The sequence below is a fragment of the Osmerus mordax genome, chromosome 19, assembly GCF_038355195.1.
Source record: "Osmerus mordax isolate fOsmMor3 chromosome 19, fOsmMor3.pri, whole genome shotgun sequence".
In the NCBI taxonomy this organism is placed as follows: Eukaryota; Metazoa; Chordata; class Actinopteri; order Osmeriformes; family Osmeridae; genus Osmerus; species Osmerus mordax.
The window spans coordinates 13,876,417-13,898,593 of record NC_090068.1 but is presented as its reverse complement, the minus strand read 5'-3'; the positions used below and the strand labels follow the sequence as shown (position 1 = coordinate 13,898,593).

Here is a 22,177-nt window from a genome sequence, read left to right as displayed (position 1 = left end):
GTACTTCTAATGTTGTTGTGCGAGCAAGCACAAGGCCTGTAAGTAAATAATCGATTCTGTTTCCTGAAATTGAAGTCAACTTCTAAATCCCATTAGAGGAAGTTTCTGTTCATAAATGGGATATTTACATTGTCATTTTTAGTCATTTAGCAGACGCTCTTATCCAGAGCTTATAAACCTTGTGAGATATTAACTCACAAGGTTTAAAGTTGAAACGTGAACAAGGTATGTGTCAGAAACTTAGACTAGATTTCTCATGTAAACACAGTAATAATATTTTATTACTGCCAGTAAGGACACTTGTGCCTTGGATATCCACTGCACTGAAATCTTTTCCTCATAACAGTTGAAAGCTGTGTTGTGGACTAGCTGACATTGGACTGGGCTGACAAATGCAACTTGTAAGTTAAAGACACATACACTTACTGTGAAAATCTATTTTCACAGACATTTGCCTTTTGGTCTTTTTAATTAATTTCAACTAATCAAGTACATGTTGAAGCATGTGTCAATGAAATACTGTATAATATAATGTGGATGTCAAGGTTCTTTGCGTTAGTGTTCTCAAAGAACTAAAGTGTGCTGCTCAGTGAAAATATGTACAAAAGCATAAACATGAGGTTGAGATCGGTAACTAAAAAACTAAGAAGAATAGTCAGATAAGAGCACGTGTGTTTTCATACAGGTTTATGATTCACTGTGTTCAGCTGAGCACATATTCTTGGCCTTCTGTCATTGGCGCGGACAGCCTCCTTAGCGCCAGAGCTAGGGGCTTCGGGGCCCCAGTCAAAATGCCTGTTTACCCCAAACAACGATTCCTGTAGGTTCCTTGTAACCAGGTGGGGTCCCCTGCTGGACATGTGGTCCATAGCAAACTTGTGACACAGCTAAATCTGAGTCTGTCTAGCCTGTGTGACAGGATTCTAACGTAAGTCTGTACAAACTATCCCCTGACTCTTAAGTCCGACTTTAGCTGTTTGGAGACTTAACTGTAGACCCGGGTGACTTGAGCAAGGTTACTTGAGAATGTTCTCATACACAACCTCTCATCTACTGCATATGCACTGCACTCTATAGGCTACAGCCCCTGCTAAAGAGATGGGTCAGTCTTAACTCCAGTTATCATCAGGGTCAACAATGGAAGCAGGGTCAATAAATAATGAAAGGGGATTGCTAATTGCCTGACACCTTGAATGTTGTCAATCTTGGGTGGTAAAACACCTAGGTAAAAAACGCATTTGGTTAAGGATGTTTTTAATGATACGCCTACAGTGTTTGTGTTTCCCTACTACAATATTTTATAGCGATCAAACAAACTGCGACAGATCAACGCACCTTGCTTTGGGTGAACCATCTGCTATAAACCGGAGTTTAGATACCTCAATATGAATTAAATTGTGCCGTACGCCTATAGTATCGTCTTAGCGTTATTTTTTTCTGACTGAGTATACTTCAGTGGTGTTGCACAGCCGGTTGCTAATGATGTCGTTTGCCAAGTATTGAGCTACCGACTGACCTACTTTCCCCTGTTCTCAGCGACTCAGTGCTGTTTACAAGAGACTGCCAACGGAGTATGTTGAGTGTGAGAGAAGGACTGAGGAAAAAGCCAACAAGCACAACTCATGGAATTGTTTAGTATCTTTTATCACAAGTATTTCGGGCTATTTCGAATTTTTATTTATAATAGACGTTCGCACAGCTAGGTTATCTCTTCGTAATTATTTGAGGTGAGCTGGATAACCTACTTGGCTCTGAGCGAATGACATCGGCAATGTTGTAAAACGAGCAGGCAACCTTTCAAAGTAAAGTATGTATCTGTAAGTCAAAGAAAGTCCAGTCTTCAAGGTATGTAATGTACTCTGTCGATTTTTTACATTTAAACGTGATGTTATAGCTATTTCAATTGCATGCGTGTTGACATTTCCTACTAAGAATTGTCGCAATTTAGATGTCAAAACATGAATATGACATTTTCCTTTTAAAAGCGTTCGGTTTTCGCAACCAAAATAGAGAAGCGCTCGTTTCTATTAGCATATTCCGGATATAGGTTAATAATTGCCTTAAAGGCCACACGTAAGCTCACTGTAAGCGAAGCAACCGTACTGTGAAATATTTCTCGTAATGTTGATCATTAGCCTACAAGGTTTTCACTTGACATTAATTGAGCATTATAACCAAATAAACTGGAGATTTGAATCTAGTTCCAATACTGTTGTGTTCAATATTGAATAATGTAATCAATTATCTGACTGTCACAAACGGTTTTTGGTCCTGGCATGGTTGTGAATCAAATTGCGAGTACATGTCCAGTTTATCTGACTTGACTACACATTTGATGTTTTTTCAACGATCTAGCATACGATTGGTTTGTTTCTAGTATGGTTGGATATGGAATTCTCTGTGAAAGGCAAATTGACGAGTTACCTCTTGATGTAGCCTACAGGAGAAAATATTTGACATGTCACTGAATCATAGTTCGGGAAGGTTGTTGAGTGTGAAAATATCCCTCCACAATGTGACGCCCCAAGGAACCGTTGAAGATGTAGCTGGGGTTAGAGGTCACTTCCTATTCATTGCAGCTTGACACTGAGGACCACCGACTCACTGCACAAGCTGTTCCGTTTCCATTGCAATAAGACAGGTTTCATTACCCATCTTACACTCCAAATGTGAGGTACTAATATGGGTTATTCCTGCCATCACACGCCCTCGTGATAGAGCTGGTTTGTTTAATCATCCGCAATCCGCATTAATATAGCCCTCATTCACCCATGTCTTGTGCTTCAGCGCCTTAGAACCCCCTTGGAGGAACAGTAGCTGGGTTTATGATTGAAGTTTGATGTAGAAAATGTTCTAGTTATGATCATAAACATTTTTTTTTTTAATATATATTTACCTGCAACCAAAACAGAGTACCAAAGAGAGTAGTTCACGTTGAACTCAAATGATTGTGCAGAGCCACCTGTGTGTGATTTCAGTAATTTTATCCTCGTTCTGTATCCAGGGTCAAACAGAGATGCCAGGTTTGGCAGATCATTCAAGACAGTGAATGATCTGCAAATCCTTAATTTGGTCCAACTAAATTTGTGCACATTATTAATCTCCAGGGGAAGACATTTACATTGACTTTATTGACAGTAGTCTATTCAACACTGCTGAATATCAATCTTTTTTTGTCCCAGTGTACCGCTCCGTACTGTCCATCCCAACAGCACATATGAGTTTCATTTAGAGGAAGAAGACTGTGAAATGTCATATCTCAGCATGTTCCATCAAAGGCCACGTGTGTTACTGTATGTTAGTCATGTGGAATAAACCCTGTGTTCCAGCCCAGTGGAAATGGGCACATATTCAACGTTCTCAGACACACGGAAAAACTAGGAACAATAAATAGCCACCTACTGTCCCAGCAACGTAAACATTACGCTCTTCAAAACATGTCCAATCCTTTGAAACATGAGTATTTAATTTCACTGGATCCTGAAGATTTAAGTGTGTACGTGGTGCAAGAAAAAGGGGATGGTTGTCTCAATATCTGGGTAGAATGACATCATCTACGTTCTACGAGAAAGACCTGGCAGGCAGTAACTTTGCCGTAGATTCAATTTGTTTTGATTTAGAGTTTGTGTTGAGTACTATTGGAAACACAATTGTGCGATGTGGATGTGGAATACATCCATATTCCCCTCTTGAGTGCAGGAGATGGATTCACATCATCTCGTCTGCTGCAAGCCCCCGTTGGGGTTTTTGTTAGCTAAGACACCTAAGGAGGATGATTTGCTGTTGGTGAAGGCTGTTCCCTCCATCCAGAGTTGATGCCCCGCGTTCAGAGGCTGCCTTTGTGTTTGGGTCCTGTGGGAAGGAGCTGAATGAGGTGGCTCTCTCACTGTCTTTGTTATTACTGATTATCAGACGAGGTGTCAGCCTATGACAGTTTTCTAGGTCAGATCACCTACTTATGCTGGAACCAGGTGCTAACTGAAGATGTTAAACACACTTTCCTTACTGTCATCACGAGTGATATGCCAGACTACAACATTACAAGCTAGTAACATGCTGTTTAGTCAGACTGCCATACGCTCATCATTGCTAATGATGTTTCTGTATTCATATTTATGATAGGATATACTCTGTAGAAAAATACAAGCGTTCTTTGAATTCCTGTCTGCCCGACAACAGGGACGGTAGATCTGTCATCATTATATAAAATATGTTGGTGTGAATCATGAGTATGATAGGTTAGTGGAACTGTTCACACACACACACACACACACACAGCAGCAGAACCAACCACACTTCTTCTAACATCTGTCAGATCATTATAATCTCACGCCCGGTGTACTGTTTATGAGTTACAGATTGCCTACAGGAATCGATGCTATACCTTAAATATCTTACTCTTTCTTCTCTTTTCTTTTCTTTGCTTTTAACTCTTTTTCACAGATCTGGGTGTTTTTCTGTGCGACTCCAGAGAGCAGGGGATCAGTCGTTTATTCAGAGGTGTTTCAGTGCAGCCAACGCGGATGGGCTACGCCAGACGCCAGCGAGGGCCTGGATGGGAGAGGGAGTGAGAATGGACAACCTGTTAGACTTTGGAGGCCTCTGTCCGTCCAGCCGGAGAGAATGGGAGTGAGTGTCCACTCTAGTGAATGATCTGTTTTTTATTTTTATTATAACTGTCTAATTGTGTTCTGTGAACCACTGTAGTACCACTGTACCTGTAAGGAAACACTGTGTCGATGTTAGTGTGTGTAGTGTGGTGTGTTAGTGTGTGTCGATGTTAGTGTGTGTAGTGTGGTATGTGAGTGTGTGTCGATGTTAGTGTGTTAGTGTGGTGGTGATGCTGGTAGAAGCCAGTAGAGCAACATTCCAACCTGTCTCCCTTCTTCTGACCTGCAGCACGAGCAGCTGTGTGGACGAGCTGATGGATGAAGATGAGAAAGACAGGGCAAAGAGGTATTTCAGTGTGTGTGTGTGTATGAGGGAGGGAGGGGTGGAGAGAGAGATGGGGAGAGGGGACAGAGGATGGGTCAGGGGAGTGGAAAGTAGGGAGTAACTTACATTGCTTATGACACTGAGCTATGAGCTCCAAGTCGTCAACATGATAGTAATCATAGCCAGAAGTTCCAAGCACCTCAAAGGGCAAGTAGCTTATGATTGGAGGGAGGGAGGGAGGGAGGGAGGGAGGGAGAAAGATAGGGTATAGAGACAGTGTTCCCCTTGTTCAGCATGAGTATAAGAGTATATATGGAATATATGGTATGGCACTCTTATTGGACATAACAGGTTTTACACTGTCGGCCATGACACTGTCGCCATGACAATGTCAAGCCTTCCCCAAGTTGTCAGTGTCCAGAAATCACTTTTCACCTGGCCACATCTAGCACAATGACAAGTGTTTAGTAAAGCTATTCTTTGCCAGACAGCTTACAGAAATGTCTCGGGAACGCGTGAAGAGCCTGTTCATCTAGGTCAAGACACTTTGGACTTGCCAGTAATGATGTACATAAGTCACCGAAAGTAGACTTTTGAATCACAAATGACCTCATGTTCTCACAGGAAAGTAGAGTGCACATTTAGGAGGCTTGTGTGGGGTAAATGATCTAGCACTGCTGAACTGAATTAACAGGAAAAAAAGGTAATAAGATGTATTTTAACGTGTGCAATTCGAAGATAACACAAGGGTTAAGCAACATGCAGGATGTCGTAGTGTGGGAGGAGTTAACCCATCCAGATAACGATGGGATTGTTTCTACAACGATGCCACATCTACCTATTATGTTTTACCCCCTTAACCCTTGTGTTATCTTCGGGTCATTGTGACCCATTAGACATTGTGACCCACCGTCGTATCGCGGCAAATTTACCACATACAAAAACAAAGGGAAGCCTTTTCTTTTAACCGTTGGGCTGTCTCAGACCCCCCACATTGCAAAGGTTAAAAGAAGAGTATTTTTATTTGTTTTTGTATTGGGTAAAATTGGGTAAACACAACGATGGTTCGTTATGAACCTTTGGGTCACATGATAATAATTAATTTTCACATGATAATAATTAATTTTCTTTTAACCTTCGCAATGTGGGGGGTCTGAGACAGCCCAACGGTTAAAAGAAAATGCTTCACTTTGTTTTTGTATGCAGTAAATTTGTCGCAATACGACAGTGGTTCACAATGACTGATGATAACACAAGGGTTAAAGTGTCTAAAGGCTTAAGGTGCTCTTGTTCCGGGAGTACAACAGTACTTAGGAATGATTTGCTGGACCTGATGTTAGTTTCCTCCAGGATCACAATGACTCTTATTGAGAGATGTTTTGCTCTTGCTGGTTAGTTGTAACTGATTTAAAATTCTTGTACTCGCTGTGAAATATTTTACTGTTGCTTGCTTTTCTACAGGTGCACTCTTTGAGGTTCATGTTGTTTAATTGTATCTTGTTTAACTACATGCTCTTATGGTTCTTCCTTTTGGCACTTATTTGTTTTTTCACAATGTATGCTTAATGTATTGGCTACCCACAATGTTTGGGGCTCTCGTTGTTATTATCAGTGACCTATGCACTTTTGTAAAGCTCTCTCTCGGAAGTCGCTTTGGATATCTGCTAAATGAATAAATGTAAATGTCTGGCCTTGTTGACCTAATAAACATTCATCCCCATCTCTCATTGAGACTGTCGGCTGCGTTGGTTGACAGGCTAGCTGTTAGCGGTCTGTCCATGGTCACGCTGGTTGGTAGTTGTGGGTTGAGGAGAGGATTGGCCGGGCTTTGAGACCACAGTCATGTGACCTGTATTCTTTGTTGGCTCCTCTATTTTAAGGGCTTCGCGTAACAAATCAGAGAAGAAGAGAAGAGACCAATTCAATGTGCTCATCAAGGAGCTGTGTACCATGCTCCAGGGCCAGGGTCACCCTCGCAAGATGGACAAGTCCACCATCCTGCAGAGAACCATCGATTTCCTGCAGAAACAAAAAGGTAAGAGGTTATTGTGACTTGGACGGTTGTGGATTATTACAGAGAAAACCCCTCAACTGACCACTTTTGCATGTACAGTGTGTATGTGTGTTTCTGTGTGCATGGTGTGTGTCTGAGCGTAGAGTGTAAGGATTGTGGAGAGAGAGAAAGTGCTCACTGTCCTGGTAAAAGCCCCAAGAAAGCATGGGATGCAGTAGTACCACTGGAGCGTCAGCAGTATTCTGTCAGAATCAAGGGCACAGCTGTCAGTGTTTACCAGATGGCAGTCACACTGAAACATTCCTGATCTTTCATGTTCCATTAACTCTCTTCCTCCTCCGCTCCACCCGTGGCTGCAGTGAGAGAGGCTGGTCTGAGGTGTTGCTCGCCCACCTTTGGCAGCTACCTGGAGGCGTGGCCTAAGCTGATCCTCTTCCTGTCCTCTCTTCCAGAAATCACGGCCCAGACAGAGATGTGTGAGATCAGGCAGGACTGGAAGCCTTCCTTCCTCAGTAATGAGGAGTTCACCCAGTTGATGCTCGAGGTAAAAACCCTGGGGGGTCAGATGGCTGAGCGGTTAGGGAATCGGGCTATTAAATCCGAAGCTTGCCGGTTCGATTCCCGGCCGTGCCAATGACGTTGTGTCCTTGGGCAAGGCACTTCACCCTACTTGCCTCGGGGGAAATGTCCCTGTACTTACTGTAAGACGCTGTCTGCTAAATGACTAAATGTAAATGTAAAAACCCTGGCACCTCGTTGACCCCGGATTAGTACGGTGGGAGGATTTGAACCTGGGATTTCTTGTTCCACAGGCAAACGCTTTAACAGCTCATATATACATATGACCAATATGGAATTATGTAAGACAGTTTCTCAGTTCTCAGACTAAGTCAAGCTACGGAACTTTTGAGCTGAAACCAATTAATTATCGATGATTATACCTGAGTGTGACAACAAGCGTTTGGTTGTAGGCTCTCGATGGGTTCCTTATCGCCCTGACGACAGACGGCAACATCATCTACGTGTCTGACAGCGTGTCCTCGCTCATCGGACATTTACCGGTAAGGGACGGGGCTGATCTGGCACCTGGGATTTAGAGGTTTTTTTCTTTGTAAAAATAGACATGTTATTAGGTGTGCTTGCCTTTGGTAACACAACCTATTGTTCTCTCTTATATATATTTATTACTATTATTATTTATTTTCCCACCTCTAAGGCTCCGTAAATATTTGTACTACATAGACAACGTCGGTGTCAAAATGTTCGTCTTGGTCACGATTGCATTGCTTGTATTCGGATTTACGTTTTGTTTCACGGTTTTAGGAGAATACAACGTTTTTGTGGCAAAAAGTGCCTTGAATGCTAGCTAGTTTGCTAACAATTTTAGTGCTAGCCTAACGTCACAATGTCAGCAACGACCCATAGATACATGTGAACGACAGCGATATCAGCGAGCCTTCAGCTTTAGTACCGTAGCTAAAAGTCTAGGAAAGTTGAGGCTTCAGACCTAGCCACGGTATATTGTAGAGCTAACTACTACACTTCTGTTGTGTGGGAATCGCAGAAGCTAACCAGTCGAAGGGCGTACAAAAGGAGCACACCCTAAAATTGTGGGGTTCCCCAGAAATTGTACCCTCTCTAATTGAATTTGCCAAGGTTATGTAACATTAGTTGATATAATGAATTATGTTTAGTGTCCTGTGATTATCATTATTTCCTCATACTGAAGGCTACACTGTTGAAATATAATAAGTAGGCTACCGTTGCTAGGAAACATGAGCAAAGTATGACAGTATCTCTTAGGTTCAACAGCTGTTTTGTAAAACTTGTGATGAATTAATGACTGACTGTTTCCATTTTCTTGTTTTGTATCAGTCAGATATGGTGGACCAAAATATCTTGAACTTCCTTCCCGAGCTCGAGCACGGGGAGGTTTATAAGCTGCTATCGTCTCACATGCTGATGACGGACCCCCTTGCTGCCGACTTCCTAGACAGTAAGTCTCCGTTTGTCTGGGTCTTCGCTGGGCGGGGGTGTACGTTTATGGTGTGGTCGCCATTCTTATCGACTCAAGACTGTTTAATGTATCAATAGGTTACAAGGTACTGAGGTTGAGAAAACTCAACCGCAAAATCCAAATATTTAGCTCTTTACTTTGTAAAGAATAATGAATTATATTGTGCGTACTGCGATGGTGACGATGCGTTTCTGTTGTACTTGATAACACGGCTCCGAGCAAGTCTAAGGTGACCTTTCCTGTGTCTTTTGAAGTTTGACGTTTGTCTTCTTTTGTGAATTATACATCAAACAGACCAATGACCCAGTTGCATCCTGTATTCTGACATGCAAGCCAGCATTTGATTCCAGCATTGAGCATGAACACAAGTGTGCAGGGTAAATACTGAAAAGGCTCTGGTTGAACTTAGTCCTCTGGCCTGGTCTGAAGTCATGTCCTCTTTATGTGTCAGGACACCCTGGTGTATCGCTGATGTTATTCTGAGAGTTGACACTTAACCTTCCACAGTCTGTTCTCTTCTCGTCCAGAGCTGACCTTAAATATAGAGCAGGCTGCCGAGTTTGGCATGGTACTTTATTGGATTTCTGGATGGTGTGGTCCTATGATTAGACCTTCACAGCTAATAATAGCAGCTACCCTGCTAGTATGGTTCAGAGTTTTAAGCACTGTTATGGTTGCTTGGGTAATCCAGAGCAGCACTGTGCAGTATCTAGGACTCGAGACACTGACCTTAATCCCATCATACAATCGTGTTCTGAGAAGGAAAGTGTGAGTGCGGTTGCAATGTATCAGTCTATGTATAGATCTCCTAATACAACGCAAACTGCTGCCAGAGAGATGGGCCTGGGTAAAATCACCAGCGTCATCACTCACAAAGACTTGTCCTCCATCTAGCTTTCATCTCCTTTCTTTTATGTGAAAAGGCTCTAACCAAACTCAGGGAGGCAATTTTCTCCTGTCGTTCTGCTAATGCACCCCCTGCTTCAATGTTTGATGGGTAGTTATACCTGATAACATGCACTGCTGTGTGATGGGGAGTCAGGTGGCTGAGCGGTTAGGGAGTCGGGCTAGTAATCCGAAGGTTGCCAGTTCGATTCCCGGTCAGGCCAACTGACGTTGTGTCCTTGGGCAAGGCACTTCACCCTACTTGCCTCAGGGGAATGTCCCTGTACTTACTGTAAGTCGCTCTGGATAAAAGCGTCTGCTAAATGACTAAATGTAAATGATGGATGTTCAAGTGACGTATCACAGACAGAGGAGACCGGGAGTACATCTGTGGACCTTGGAAAATCCTTGCTTGCTAGAGAACATACTTTTTTTTCTATTTCCCTTAAATGAAACAACTCTATTATCTGTTACAATATCACTGTGTCTCATCTTTCTAAATGGCAGTGGGATACCCAGACTCCTGCCTTGCTACTTTCATCCTATTGAAGACACACAGACACACGTTTGTTTCATAAAAAATGACTCATCACTCATTTCAGTAAGAACACTAACTGCAGATCCTTTCGTTCTCTTCAGCAAAGGTTACATGATAATAAAAAAAAAGTAAACGTTCCATACCCTGAAACAGGCCTCAGTTCTCACACATCTCCAGCGAGCCATGGTGATTTCAGACCCCTATGTGGAGCACAGCGATCCCAACGTCAGTGTGCAGTTTGTGAGACTGTGTGGCTGGCTCGGTGACATGATCCCCCCCTGGTCCTCCCTCTGGTCGCAGGCTAGTGCCAAGTATTGCCTCATCTGCAGAACTAGCACTGCGGATCCATCCTGGGATCACCCCGACACTCTGTTGGTTCCCCTGCCAGTCGCGCTGTTTTCCAACCGTAGAATGCAGGCCAAACTGTGTCTGCAGAGGTTGTCTGTGGTGAAGGGAGGACTTGTAACGGCGGTATAATTACCGCCATCGTTCTTTTTCCTTTAGATTTAGTGTTGCTGTCAGATTCTCATCCAAAAGACATTCACAAACGATGTCAGACGTGTCTGAAAGTGTGGTTATGTGATTCAGCCAGACGACTTCAGCATGCTGTGTTTCAGAACGTGTGTAATACTAGCCATGCAACGTTTTCTTAGGTGTATTTCATCTGGCAGGAGTTCTTTTTAACAAATGTGTGTTGGGATGGGAAAGGCTCTGGCTTGAGTACGTGCCAGCTTACACCCATCTGGTCTGTTGCTAGGTGAGAGCCATGTGGAGTTCTGCTGTCATCTAGCCAGAGGAAACATCGACCCAAAAGAACCGTCTACATATGAGTATGTGAAGTTTGTCGGAGATTTCAAGTTTCACAACAATGGTAAGTGTTGTGTTGTTGTCATGTACGGTGTCTTACTTATTGTGTTAAAGTTAATGTTGACCGATAGATTTTACTGGTGAAGTCATTTTCTGTTTTTGTTCACAATCAAATCAACGACTGCGCGATACCAAGCTGATAGGATTGTTGTTGATAATACATTTTCTGAAAAACTCGCATTATCTGTTACGAAAACATACATAAGAAAGATACACCCAAACAAGTTGTTCATTTCCATAACTGCTTATCCGATTTGTGAATCGCTATTTAAATGTCAGGTTAATTGCTTGGACACGTATGAGGAAATGCCTCCCTTCTCCTCAGTCGGTCAGATATTTCCATAGTTTTCAGCGCCAGGGACTTCCAGTCATTTGAATAAGACCATAATGTCACAGTCTGGTCAGAGAGTTCAGCTGGAAGTGTTATTTCAGGTTCTGTGATACTACTGTCGACCCCATCCCTGAGTTAAAACAGAACAAAATTAAGTTACACAACTCCTGTTTCCCCATCTTCTAACCCTAGAGGAAGGAACTGAGACTCAACAGTGTTAGTACGACACCTGGTCCCTTTTTAATGCCGTGTTCATGGCCTTATTGTGGGAGCATTGACTGGGTTGTGAGGGGATGTGCAGGAGGGTATTGAGAGTGATTGTTGTGTCTTCCTCAGTGCCTACATCCTCTTGTAATGGGTTTGAGCTTGCGTTACCAGCGTTACCACGAACCCTGCAGTCATCTCTGGAGGAGCAGGCCTGCCTTGTTGCCACTGTACGATTAGTCACTCCACAGTTTTTAAAGGTATGGCAATCTTTACTGACTTTTGTGCATGTAAAGATTTTAATTTCTTAAAGATTTTACATGTAAATGTAATTTTTTATTGAAATAGCCATTTTATTTTACGTTTAAATATATATTTTATTTGTGTTTCTGCACGAACACTTTTCTCTGGACACTTATCGCTTTGCTTTTTTGTTTTGTTTGAAACAGGACTTATGTAACGTGGAGGATCCTTGTGATGAGTTCACCTCCAGACACAGTCTGGAGTGGAAGTTCTTATTTTTAGATCACAGGTACAGGAAATGAAAAATAAGATGACAAGTTAAAACAGACCTGTTGTTCTATCAGCTGTTAGATCGAGCACAGCTTCTCCTGAGTGGAATGTCAAACCATAGAAGACAAAATGCAATCGTGTAGCTGTGAATACACTAAAATATAGATACATTGGCGAAGAGCTCAGAGCAGTGAAGGAAACAGTCTGTCCTGACCTCGCAGAGCTATAATTGGACTCTAACAACTCCTTGCCAAACTGCCCTGTGGTGGGTCTCAAGCATGGCTCTCTCCATAATGTGACCTGCATGCCGTTCTGAATACGGCTTATGGGGACCCAGGCTAAGTGGATTTAATACAACCATTGCTGGATGAAATGCATCGAGCCAAATGCATGTCATAATCATAGTTGTAATTATACCACAAGCAGCCCTTTCATGGCTGTGTTTAGAAATTTAGAAGGGATGAATAACTTGTTTTAATTGCGAAGCCGTACCCAAAGTTGTTAGGCGAATGTTTTAGTTACTTTTTTTTTTTTGTCTGAATGGAAATGGTATGACACTTCATTCAGCTGTCAGCTGGAACAGTAGAGTTTATTACATCTTGTAAAATGTGTGTCAACTATTGACCGTGATCTATGTTTGTTTCAGCAGTGTGTTTATTGTAACTACTGATTTTGTTTTTACAGAGCGTCACCAATCATAGGCTACTTGCCCTTTGAGGTGCTTGGAACTTCTGGCTATGATTACTATCATGTGGATGACTTGGAGCTCATAGCTCAGTGTCATAAGCAATGTAAGTTACTCCCTACTTTCCACTCCCCTGACCCATCCTCTGTCCCCTCTCCCTCTCTCTTTCTGTCCCTCCCTCACCTTCTCTCTCTTGCCCTCACTTGCTCTTTGTCTCTCCCCCTCTCTCCCTCCCCTTTCTACCCCCCCCCCCCCCTCTCTCTCCCCCTCCGTACCACAGGATCCAGGCAGCCATTTCAGAAAAATAGGTCATCCCACTGTAGTTACATTTCTATTTCCACCAGGGTGCTTAAAACGTCTCCAGCTATGAGGCTGGCCCTCACTTCTTGTTTTTGGTCACTGAAAACATCTCGTACCACGTTTAGAGACTAGGCCAGCGTTATGTTTTTCATAGTTCTTGAACCTTTCCCTCCCTCTGTCTGTCCTGTTAGTGATGCAGTTTGGAAAGGGCAAATCCTGCTACTACCGTTTCCTGACCAAGGGCCAGCAGTGGATCTGGCTGCAGACACACTACTACATCACCTACCACCAGTGGAATTCCAAGCCCGAGTTCATAGTGTGCACGCATACGGTTGTGAGGTAAGCCTGCTCACTCCTGCCCCGGTGCTCCTTATTGCCCCTGAGGGTCAGAAGCCCCGGTGCTCCTGAGGAGCACCATCCACTCGTGTTATTTAAAACATGTATTTTGTTGCCCGGTGACCCTGTAGTTACGCTGAGGTGCGAGCGGAGAGGAGGAGGGAGTTTGGGCTGGAGGAGACATCGCCTCCGGAGATCGCTACCTCTATTAAGGTAGGAGGAGGAGAGGACCCTAAGAGGATGGGGAGGTTCCTAGGAGGATGGGGAGGACCCTAGGAGGATGGGGAGGTTCCTAGGAGGATGGGGAGGACCCTAGGAGGACGGGGAGGTTCCTAGGAGGATGGGGAGGTTCCTAGGAGGATGGGGAGGTTCCTAGGAGGATGGGGAGGTTCCTAGGAGGATGGGGAGGTTCCTAGGAGGATGGGGAGGACCCTAGGAGGATGGGGAGGCACGGGGAAAATGTAACTGACAGAAAAGGAGGCAATACAAAAAATATATAATTATATAAAAAATAATATATATATTTTGAGGCAGTATTATTATGTCTGTACTGAGGCAGTGTACTGAGGCAGTGTGGTGTCATCCCAGGGTCAGGAGGTGTATCTGGACGTCTGCCCAACCCTGGAGCCTCAGAGGGACAGGACCAGTGGAGCATGCTCAGTCTCCTCCCACAGCTCCAGGAAGTCCTCCCACACTGCCCTATCAGACTCTGCCTGTGAGTCCCAGCAACACCCCCTCATCGCCCTCCTCCACACCCACACCACACCCAGCCCAACCGAGCCCACCTGCACCCACAGCACCGATATAACTCAACCATGAACTCGTAGAATGTAAAGATTGTAAATATTATTCTCCTTCTTGTGTTCAGCCAACTCGTCGGTCAGGTACCCGGAGGCCTGCACACCATCCAGGCAGCCTGCGTCTGTAGGCACAGAGAAGACCCCCACCAGAAGACTCCAACCCAGCAGTTCGAAGGTCAGTACACACTTTAACCATCCGTCTCCAGAAATCCCAAAACGCACGGAGCACCCTGAGCTTGACTGGGACGTCCCCCCCCCCCCTAAACTCCCCGATGTGTCTTTTGTTGTTCCTCTCCCTGTAGACGTTGGTTCAGAGACAAAACTCTTTTGATGTTCCCCAGCTGAGCCTCCCTCTGTCTCCTGCCTGCAGTCAACACTCCGCGATGGTGGGTGTGTCCCGTCCTGCCGTCTGCTTGTCCCCCTCTGCCCTCGCAGGCGTGGGGTTCAGTGTGTCCCCGTCCTGCCGTCTGCTTGTCCCCCTCTGCCCTCGCAGGCGTGGGGTTCAGTCTCCCAGTTCCTCTTGTGATCTGTGTCGTTTCCTTTCAGGTTTAGTTGTTGTTTACGAGAGCCCTCTGCTCCCGTCTGAAATTAGATCCACCCTTTTGTTGATGCAAATACGTCGTAATATAACTGGTTCTAATTGGACTGTGATGCAAAAACGAAAGGGAGCATTAAATATTTCTACGTGGAAAACAGACATTTTCATAGAATCATTACTAATAAAATCTGTTGTGCAAGCAGTTTTTTGCATGAGTGCTGATCTGGCTACAATCACGATGCCAGCTGTGGTCCATCAAACCTTGTGTTTAAGTGCGTATGTGTGCACAGCTTAAGTGCCTCTCTCAGTTGTTGAATAATAACTGAAGTATAGTCCTATGGTGTCCTCCCCAGCTCAGTAGACAACGTGAAGCAGACCTGGTTCTGTGAAGCAGCTGTCTGTTGCTCACTGCCTGTACCAGGTGTTGTCACGTTGCTCGTCAGAGTCACTTTCTTCCCTGATCTTGCCCACGTTCAAACTCGAGACCTCTGACTTGCCAATGCGACATAAACACCACTTTAACCAGCTACGCCACTGGAAAGCTAGCTTTTTGATGGCGTGGGTGGGTGGGTGGTATTTATTCAGAGGAGTGAGTTAACCAGGTCAACTGGGTTCCACTTGCAGCAGCAGCAGCAGCAGCAGCCCCTCTGCCCTCTGCAGCCGCCCCAGCTAGGGCTGATGCACCAGCTGAAGGAGCCCCAGCTAGGGGTGATGCACCAGTTGAAGGAGCCCCAGCTAGGGGTGATGCACCAACTGAAGGAGCCCCAGCTAGGGGTGATGCACCAACTGAAGGAGCCCCAGCTAGGGGTGATGCACCAACTGAAGGAGCCCCAGCTAGGGGTGATGCACCAACTGAAGGAGCAGCTGGAGGAGAGGACTCGCGTGCTGCAGGCCGACATCAAGACTCAGCAACAGGAGCTTCACGACATCAAGGAGAAGCTGCAGCTGGCCAACCTGCAGGTAACCCCCCGGGCCCCTCACCGGGCCCCCCCCCGGGCCCCCCCCCCCGGCCCCCCCCCCCCGGCCCCCCCCCCGGGCCCCCACCCCCTGCCCACCCCCCCTGGGCCCCCCCAGGAGAGACGCGGCACTGCATGTTGATAACGTAGATGTGTTGGTCTGCTCTCTCCACTCACTGCGTCTCTCTGTGTGATTGTGTGTAGATGTTGTTACAGCAGCCGATCCACACTGACTTTGGGCAGGTCCAACAGCCCCAGCAGCAGGGCCCAGGCAGGCCGACCCAGCAGAGCCAGACCCAGAGTCAGAGTCAGAGTCAGAACCAGAGCCAGAGCCAGTCTGGGGTCATCCGACAGGCCTCAGGTCACTCCAAACAGCCCATCTGTGGAGGCCACAGTTCCTCACCGCAATCCCTGCTGAGAGAGCACAGCTCTCCATCCCCTCAGGTACCTCTCCTCCTTTCCCCCTCTCCTTCTCCTCCCCTCCTCCTCCCCATCACCAAACAGTTCATTTCTGAGGAACAGTAGCTCTGATATGCTGGTCTGTATGGAGCTTGACCGTGTGACGTGTGTGACTGCAGGTGCAGCAGAGGCAGGTGTCCAGGGGCCAGGTGCAGACTGTCACCCTGCCGGTCCAGACTCACACCAGCCTGACCCTGCCCTTCTACAGCAACCCCATGATGTTCTCCCAGACCAACGCACGGCCACTGCAGGACACTAACCAAAGACACTCAGACAACGAGTTCAGCCAAGACGGACAGATACGGTGAGGAGCACCAGGAAACGCCTCCCGTCTTAGGGACACGGAGGGGGTGGGAGGTGAGGGGTGGGAGGTGCGGGGTGAGGGTGGGGGGTGTAGGGATGGGGGTGGGGGGGAGGGGGTACATTCTGTCTCCGTCTGAAGATGAACACCTGACTTAAATGAAATCAAACCCGGAATTTAGAAATGGAGAAACATTACAAAGGTGGTGGAAACATTAGGCTGTGGACTCCATGGCCTGTGCTCTCTGTCGATATACCAAGACAAACCCATCTCACACACCTGTTCTTCTGTTTCTGGCAGGATGCTGCTGAACCAGCAGATGCAGACCCTGGTTCCTGACAGCAGTGTAAGCTCACAGGCGTCCCAGTGCAATTCAGGCATCCAACAAACCAAGTGAGTGTTATTCGCAATCGCACACAAACTTTTCATGTTGTTTCGTATTGCTAAAATGCCTCCTTGTCTCACCCAGACACACCTTGGAGCAGCAGATGATGACCCCCTCGTTCCCCATGCAGCAGCTCAACTGCAACGCTGTCCTTGTTCCCTCTCCTGTCTTCACCTCCCCCATCATGATCCCCCACAACGGCTTCATCACACACCAGGCCCAGCCTGCCTACCACGCCCAGCCTGCCTACCAGGCCCAGGGCTCCCAGCACGCCCTGCAGCTGCAACAACCACAGCAGTTCTTTCAGGTACCCTGAACACCCTCCCCTAGATACACCCTCCCCTAGATACACCCTCCCCTAGATACACCCTCCCCTAGATACACCCTCCCCTAGATACACCCTGCCCTAGATACACCCTCCCCTAGATACACCCTCCCCTAGATACACCCTCCCCTAGATACACCCTCCCTTAGATACACCCTCCCCTAGATACACCCTCCCCTAGATACACCATCCCCTAGATACACCCTCCCCTAGATACACCCTCCCCTAGATACACCCTCCCCTAGATACACCCTCCCCTAGATACACCCTCCCCTAGATACACCCTCCCTTAGATACACCCTCCCCTAGATACACCCTCCCCTAGATACACCCTCCCCTAGATACACCCTCCCCTAGATACACCCTCCCCTAGATACACCCTCCACTAGATACACCCTCCCCTAGATACACCCTCCCCTAGATACACCCTCCACTAGATACACCCTCCCCTAGATACACCCTCCCCTAGATACACCCTCCCCTAGATACACCCTCCCTTAGATACACCCTCCCCTAGATACACCCTCCCCTAGATACACCCTCCCCTAGATACACCCTCCCCTAGATACACCCTCCCTTAGATACAGCCTCCCTTAGATACACCCTCCCCTAGATACACCCTCCCCTAGATACACCCTCCCCTAGATACACCCTCCCCTAGATACACCCTCCACTAGATACACCCTCCCCTAGATACACCCTCCCCTAGATACACCCTCCCCTAGATACACCCTCCCTTAGATACACCCTCCCTTAGATACAGCCTCCCTTAGATACACCCTCCCTTAGATACACCCTCCCCTAGATACACCCTCCTCTAGATACACCCTCCCTTAGACAACGTTCTTGGTCAAAAACAGACCGTTCCTAGACTCCAACCACCGAAATACTGATCGAACACTTGAACTTCAGATCCTTGGTTTTGCTGCTGTACTTTTTACATATCCTGTGTCAGTTTGTATGAAAGTGTCTGCTAAGCGAAGGAAGTCTAAACGTAAAGGAATCACTCCCCCTCCTGTGTCTTCCTGGTCCTAGATGCAGCCTCAGGGACTCATACACAGCGGGGGGCCCCAGGCTTTCTTCCACACCACAAACGTCCAGCAGCAAAGCACTGTGGGATACATCCAACAACAACAGCAGCAACAGCAACCACAACAACAACCGCGCCACCATTCCCAAAACCAGACTGGCAGCCTTTCAGACTTCCGGAACATGCTAACCCGGTAGCCCTACAGTCTCACAGAGAGAGAGCAGAGTTATCAGTGTCATGTTGCTGTTACAGATCCAGTAACACAAATTGAGGTATTAAAAGAGACTGAGAGGCATATATATGGCAAACAGATTCTGCCATGTTCTTTGCTGTAAGCCAAATTGGCTTTGTCTCCACAGCAAAAAAAAAAACACAAAAAAATCTTTGAAGAGAAAGATAATATGCCTGTGGTGACCTTACTTTTGATAAGGAGCCATCTTTACAGACAAAGCAGTTTTTTTACGAGGACACGCCACACACTGAGGCTGCTTGGACTAAGGGCCTCTGGGAAATTGAGTTTTCTAAGACACCAGGCCTCAATGTACTGGGCCACAATCACTGCTGCACCACGGGCACCATCAGTCGAATCAACAGGAAAACAGTACTTTTCACAGGATGCGTTTACATGCAGACGTGTTTCAACAGACGAGGTTAGTGCTGTTCACGTCAGAGTGGTGTTCTCCGCCAGCTGTCTGGTGTCTTATTCTCTAAGACAAACATGCAGGGTCACCTGACTGCTTTGAAGCTGCAATTTCTATTTACTTTTAATTTCACAAAATCCGTAAGCATGATCATGAATCCCATTGTTATACATAGGAATGCTTTTATTCAACACTAGTTCTATCAACCTTTAAACCAAAAAAATTCCCCACTGATAGTCATTTCAATGAAGAGCATCTGTTTAAGTCCATTGTAATCTAGAGCATTTGACGTCAACACAACCACATACAACTTCATTAAATACAGTCAAATATTTCTCAGGTCATTTCTGGAAAACAAAAATATTTCACGCAGTATGACATTAACAATTTATTTTCTTTTTTTTTTACCATAACCAGTTTTATTAATACAGTATATTTGTTGACCAGCAGAATGATTTATATTGGTAATGAACGGACTGACTCAATTGGTGTGTATGAACAAACTATTATAAGTAAACAAAACTATTTTCTCATGGAAATGACAATCAAACTGTCCACTTGTACTCACTGTAAATTCCCCTTATGCCCCAGATACAGCAGCACTGCCTGACTACCCTTCCATCTTACCCCACAATCATTTGTGGAGCTTTAGAGACTTTCAATTTTAAATGAAAAGTTGCTACTGTGAAAACAATGTTATCCTACAAAACCCTTTTACACAACTTTGCCCAATAACCAAAATAAATTTGTTTAAACATGTTTCAAATCCAATAAAAATCAAGACTTTTTGTAATGTAGTGGCTGGTAAAAGGGTTTGGGGATTATCTGAAATTGAAGACGGTCTATGGAGGAAGATGTTTTTGTTTGATGTCATGCAGTGTTGTGGTCAGATGCTTGCTGTTCCTACTCGCCAGTCACTCTAAGAATGGTGCTGTTATACTGGTTCAAAAGATGCTCAAATTAAGTTATGGACTCTCAGTATGTGCCCTTCACCTTTTAACTATGTGCAATGTCAATTTTGAAAATAAGAATGTTAATTTATACAGTTTTAATGATGTCTATAAATAACCTATATATACTGTGTACACAGTATATACATTAACGGTATTTATATACAAGATATAGAGAAATAGCTGTATAAGCCAATGTACTATGTGAATTAAATGGAAATATTTTTGTATGAATCTATCTTTAACATTCCTTCAACCATGAATATCAACAGTATCTTTCCTTGGGTTCATCTTGTACCAGTTAAAGACTTTATTAACGTGTCTAATCTCCACTAAAGACTCTGGTCTAAAGATGCTGGTCTGACACGTTGGGATTCTGAAATTTGGAAAAAGGGGTCAGTTCTGTCTTGTGCTGGGCTCATGCTTGGTCAACTCAGTGTAACATATTTCAAAAGAATCTTAGATGTTAAATCTTTGAACAACACACGTGTTTGTTTTATTCTTATTCTTATTGCAGTAAAACACAACAATGACCTCTTTCAAGATCCCTCGTACAATTTTATTCTCATCATTGTATGTTTTTCAAAATATTTTTGATGTCAGCAAAATGGCAGTTAAGTTTGGCCCTCCATTACAATGTGTCATTTAGAAAAATGATTCTTTGTCCATGTCTCAATGTGCGCAATGGATACATATGGTTATAACTGCTTTGTGAAGCTGGTTGAAGGAACATGTTTTTGTCTTTGAATAACAGAAATGTCAAATTCTCAGTTTGTTCTGTGCTCTCTTAGGTGGTCCTGTTTGATATAAAACATTACTTATGACAAACAAGAAGTCGACTTAATTGTCATCGAGGAGCAGATGTTGTTCTTTTTATTTTCGTTTTTTTAAGTTTGAGATGCTGAGTCACTTTGTGTAGCTGTGTTTTGCTTCAGTTTATACAAATGTTTATTTGTAAACTCTGTTTTGGTTGTACTTGCTACACTAGCTCAAACGGTACTGTTTCTCTGATTCTGTTGAAATCGTCCCAAGGACCTGATGATGCACTGTTTTAAACAGTTTTTTTTGTTTTCATGGATTTCCCATCCTTTGCTTTTATTTCTGAAGATATCCTCGACTTCAGCATTTACTATCTTTAAAGTTGGCTGTGCATCCTGGGTGTAAGAGGGCCAGTCAGTGCATTCTATACAGAACTACCAGGGTCACGAATTTATAAAAATCTGATACACAACAGCCATTTCTGCTATTGCATTAAAGATAATGCATACTGTATTATAGAATGTACAAAGACGTTTAGATAATATAGTTGTTTATTTTATATGTAAAATATATTGAATATATTGTAACATATATACATATATACATATATATGTATATATGTTACATGGTTTTAAAGTTAAACAAACAGAAGTATTTTGTAACAGATTATTGAAGTGTCTTATTGGGAAGGTGAAGCACAGTCAGTTATATAGTAAGGCTTGTTTTCTTTCTGTATATACCATCAAAATAAGCTTTAACATATTGTTGATATTGTTTAAAAAAGAAATTAATAAAAAAGTTTACATTCTGGAACAGCTTGGATATTAATTATGATAGTGATATTTAATTATTTATAAATCAATATGGATGTGATATTTTAAAATAAATATTTCCAAAAATGATCAATGGATGTTGACTTTTTTTCATGCTGCATATCCCTCTATTGCAATGTTGCAATACATTCTATTTCCGATTTATTTATTATGGTACCAAGATAGTGTTAATTAATAGATGCTGTTCCGTCCAAATCTTTGTCTACAATATTTTGATCTGTTATCAATAACTGAGTTACTCTTTCAGCTAATGGGATACGAACCTGCTTCTTAAAATCTGGTTCACTTATTTCTTTACAAAATAAAAACGAGATTAGGACACTTGTATGATTTTACGGTTCTTGCAGAGCAGGTGGGCCATAGAGTATGGAAGCAAATCAGTGACAATGTTTCATTTCGTACTTAATACCCAATATTTAAATTTAAACACCACCTTATTTGTTGGTTTTGAATTCACAAATTGAAATCTCGAGCCGAAAACTTTCAAGGCAAATAATGTTTTGTTAGAATTTTTGGGATCTGAATTTCACCATTTGAATTTGAGCAGCCTGAATTTTGTTCTATTTGAATTTCTG

At 44.2% G+C, this 22,177-nt stretch overlaps 1 protein-coding gene across 5 annotated transcripts in view; it reads left to right on the top strand.

Moving 5' to 3' along the window:
• npas2 (neuronal PAS domain protein 2) overlaps positions 1 to 21,637 on the top strand; it is a 29,125-nt gene extending 7,488 nt beyond the window's left edge. The window contains exons 1-22 of one of the 5 annotated variants that reach the window (XM_067256831.1): positions 1,565 to 1,845; positions 4,444 to 4,629; positions 4,900 to 4,956; positions 6,816 to 6,970; positions 7,402 to 7,493; positions 7,921 to 8,010; positions 8,825 to 8,945; positions 11,147 to 11,260; positions 11,924 to 12,051; positions 12,241 to 12,323; positions 12,989 to 13,095; positions 13,481 to 13,628; positions 13,757 to 13,838; positions 14,214 to 14,340; positions 14,494 to 14,600; positions 14,728 to 14,817; positions 15,588 to 15,923; positions 16,124 to 16,363; positions 16,498 to 16,682; positions 16,980 to 17,072; positions 17,149 to 17,371; positions 18,425 to 21,637. In XM_067256831.1, coding sequence (XP_067112932.1) covers positions 4,556 to 4,629; positions 4,900 to 4,956; positions 6,816 to 6,970; positions 7,402 to 7,493; positions 7,921 to 8,010; positions 8,825 to 8,945; positions 11,147 to 11,260; positions 11,924 to 12,051; positions 12,241 to 12,323; positions 12,989 to 13,095; positions 13,481 to 13,628; positions 13,757 to 13,838; positions 14,214 to 14,340; positions 14,494 to 14,600; positions 14,728 to 14,817; positions 15,588 to 15,923; positions 16,124 to 16,363; positions 16,498 to 16,682; positions 16,980 to 17,072; positions 17,149 to 17,371; positions 18,425 to 18,616 — 2,844 coding nt within the window. In that variant the 5' untranslated portion in view covers positions 1,565 to 1,845; positions 4,444 to 4,555 and the 3' untranslated portion in view covers positions 18,617 to 21,637. Of the gene's footprint in view, positions 1 to 1,564; positions 1,846 to 4,301; positions 4,630 to 4,899; positions 4,957 to 6,815; positions 6,971 to 7,401; positions 7,494 to 7,920; positions 8,011 to 8,824; positions 8,946 to 11,146; positions 11,261 to 11,923; positions 12,052 to 12,240; positions 12,324 to 12,988; positions 13,096 to 13,480; positions 13,629 to 13,756; positions 13,839 to 14,213; positions 14,341 to 14,493; positions 14,601 to 14,727; positions 14,818 to 15,587; positions 15,924 to 16,123; positions 16,364 to 16,497; positions 16,683 to 16,979; positions 17,073 to 17,148; positions 17,372 to 18,424 lie in introns of those variants that run through there. The other 4 variants (XM_067256830.1, XM_067256828.1, XM_067256826.1 and 1 more) reach the window with 4 other exon arrangements.
• The last annotated feature ends 540 nt before the right edge of the window (positions 21,638 to 22,177 follow it).